The sequence below is a fragment of the Pollicipes pollicipes genome, unplaced genomic scaffold, assembly GCF_011947565.3.
Source record: "Pollicipes pollicipes isolate AB1234 unplaced genomic scaffold, Ppol_2.1 Scaffold_6686;HRSCAF=7923_pilon_pilon_pilon, whole genome shotgun sequence".
In the NCBI taxonomy this organism is placed as follows: Eukaryota; Metazoa; Arthropoda; class Thecostraca; order Pollicipedomorpha; family Pollicipedidae; genus Pollicipes; species Pollicipes pollicipes.
This window is the reverse complement of record NW_023596921.1, coordinates 15592262-15594490: the sequence shown is the minus strand read 5'-3', so window position 1 is coordinate 15594490 and position 2229 is coordinate 15592262. Positions and strand designations below refer to the sequence as shown.

At 59.0% G+C, this 2229-nt stretch overlaps 1 protein-coding gene across 1 annotated transcript in view; it reads right to left on the bottom strand.

The window, feature by feature from the left end:
- Window positions 1-1850, bottom strand: part of LOC119107973 (cyclic AMP response element-binding protein A) — a 33278-nt gene extending 31428 nt beyond the window's left edge. The window contains exon 1 of the mRNA XM_037231560.1: window positions 1761-1850. Coding sequence (XP_037087455.1) covers window positions 1761-1850 — 90 coding nt within the window. The remainder of the gene's footprint in view (window positions 1-1760) is intronic.
- Between the last annotated feature and the right edge of the window lie 379 nt (window positions 1851-2229).

Sequence of the window (2229 nt, the reverse complement as noted above, 5' to 3'; positions counted from 1 at the left end):
GCTTGGCGCGCCCATCCACCGAGCAGTTTCACGGAAACACGGACCGTGCATCCTTCGCTGACCGCAGAATGGCGGCTACGAAAATGATAAACGTGCAAGCAGTGAAGCATTTCACAGTCCGTCCACCCATCGTGATCGATTTACCAGCTCGTTGATGGCCATGGTATGTTGTTTCGGTGGTATTCACCGGTCACTCGCGATGCCTTGGAAACTCCGTACAGCAATGAAACGCTATCGAAATCACCGGCCTGCAGACCTGCAGTGCACAGTTGCAAGCGATTGCCCACGACGACGGGAACTGGCCGTGTCTGGCGTCGGCTGGCGGCCTAGTGTGTGGCCCAGCGCAGCAGGGCAGGGCAGGACGGGACTGCGGCACTTCTGGCTGGTACCTGTCAGCGGGGGCAGAGCACGCGGTCCACACTGCCGAGCGAGCTCGTGACCCCCGGCTTGGCGCCTCGCTGTGGGACAAGAGGAAAATACCGACGCTTGGTTCTGCAGTAGTGAAAGGTATTCGCTACATTTAGCCACTCAGCAGCTATATCGGAGCCATCTTCGATGGTCTCGCGGGCAGATGTGGAGTGTGCGTCGCAGCGGCGTGCGTACTTCTCCGCAAATGCGCCGGACGGCCCCCTAGGCTTCTGGCACCCATTCTCACACCTGTCAAATGCGCTGAATAATAGATCAATGGCCTGTGGGCCCACCACAAGTTCCCGGTTCTGTGCAGGTGGCATTCACACATTCCCATCACACGTCCTTCGCACCCCACGGGGTGCCAACATACTGCCCCATTCACCCTTCTCAGACGAACCATGGCTCTTGAGGGCGCAGTTACTGTGCCGCACGCCCTCCGCAAATCCGAGTGTGATCGCGTTATAACGCAAATCCGAACGTTTGCAAATAGATAACGGATCTACCGCTGGCGTAATCAGCGTATTTGCAAAGGGTTTCGGTACTTGCTCCTGGCGACGAAATGCAGTGTCCATGTGAATTGCACCATGTAGGTGTTGAGGGAGCGATTTCATGCAAGGTTTTATTTCGTAAATAGAGCTATCTTCAATAACAATTGCATGAAGTTCGTTCCCACTTTACTTGGCACGCAAATCGTGGGTTGTCGTGCACTCCTGGTTGGCAATCGTTCTTTACCTGCGTCGTCAGCAAACTACGCCTATCAATTGCAAACATCACTGACAATCGCGTGCCTGAGCATGGTCCTTCGCACCTGGCCCAGTACGCCGCGGCTAGCCTCGCCGTACTCGTTTGAAAGAGTTTCTTGTAGAGCCTTCTCATCCTCTAAGGACGCGACGACAGTAAAAACCGCATTGGTAGGGAAAGGAATGCGGGCAAAGTGCAGGCCATAAGCATCCGCCAAATCGTAAGTGGTCCAAGGACAGATGTAAATCTCTGAGGACGCCACTGCACCGTGCGTGTGACGCGTCTTCCTCAGCCCAATATCGTACAGCTCACCGGCGTAAACTGAGCCTGGAGGCTCCATCTCTATTAAGTATACCGGTGATGACTTGTGTCAAACAACCGCGTGCGCTGGCATCACACGGCATTTAACCGCCCGGCACTTGGCGGACGGGAACCAGTCGAATCCACAGACTCACACTTCTCTGTTATATTCGAAAACCATCAGCATCTGCAGCTTCTGCCATCATGTCCTGATGAAGCCCTCGGTCGCCGCCTGAGCCGGCGCTGACTCGGCCGGCTACGGTCGCCATATGGCCCCGCTGGCGCCGGCACCGGCGCATGCCGCTTACCGTTTCCAGCATGCTGGACGTGTCCCACATGTCACGCATGTCGCCGCTGCTCAACTCCAGCATGTCGTCCTCCATGTCGAGCACGTCCATGGCGCGCGCGTGCGCCGGTCCCGGCTGTCCGCTCGCTGCGCCCGCCGTCCGCTCTCACCACCCGGCCACCGTCCGCACACTGGCGCTCCACGTGCGGCCAAGCATCGACCTCTGCGACGGCCGCGCGGCCAGCGCCACCTGTCGGCCGTCAGGGGGCGTGCGCAGGTCGTTCCCCTGCCGCCGCCGCCGGCGGCGGCGGTCCGCGACACGCGCTAGACGCGCACATGACGGCTGCGGAGAGGCTCCGACAGCGGAGGTGCCGGGATGCTTGGCCATAAAGGGGGTCCTACATGGGAGGGGCCTTGCGTGACATGGGACTGTCTCGCTGGGGCGTCACTGTCTCAGCATGGCATGGGAACGACGCCCGTTGGGATGGGAT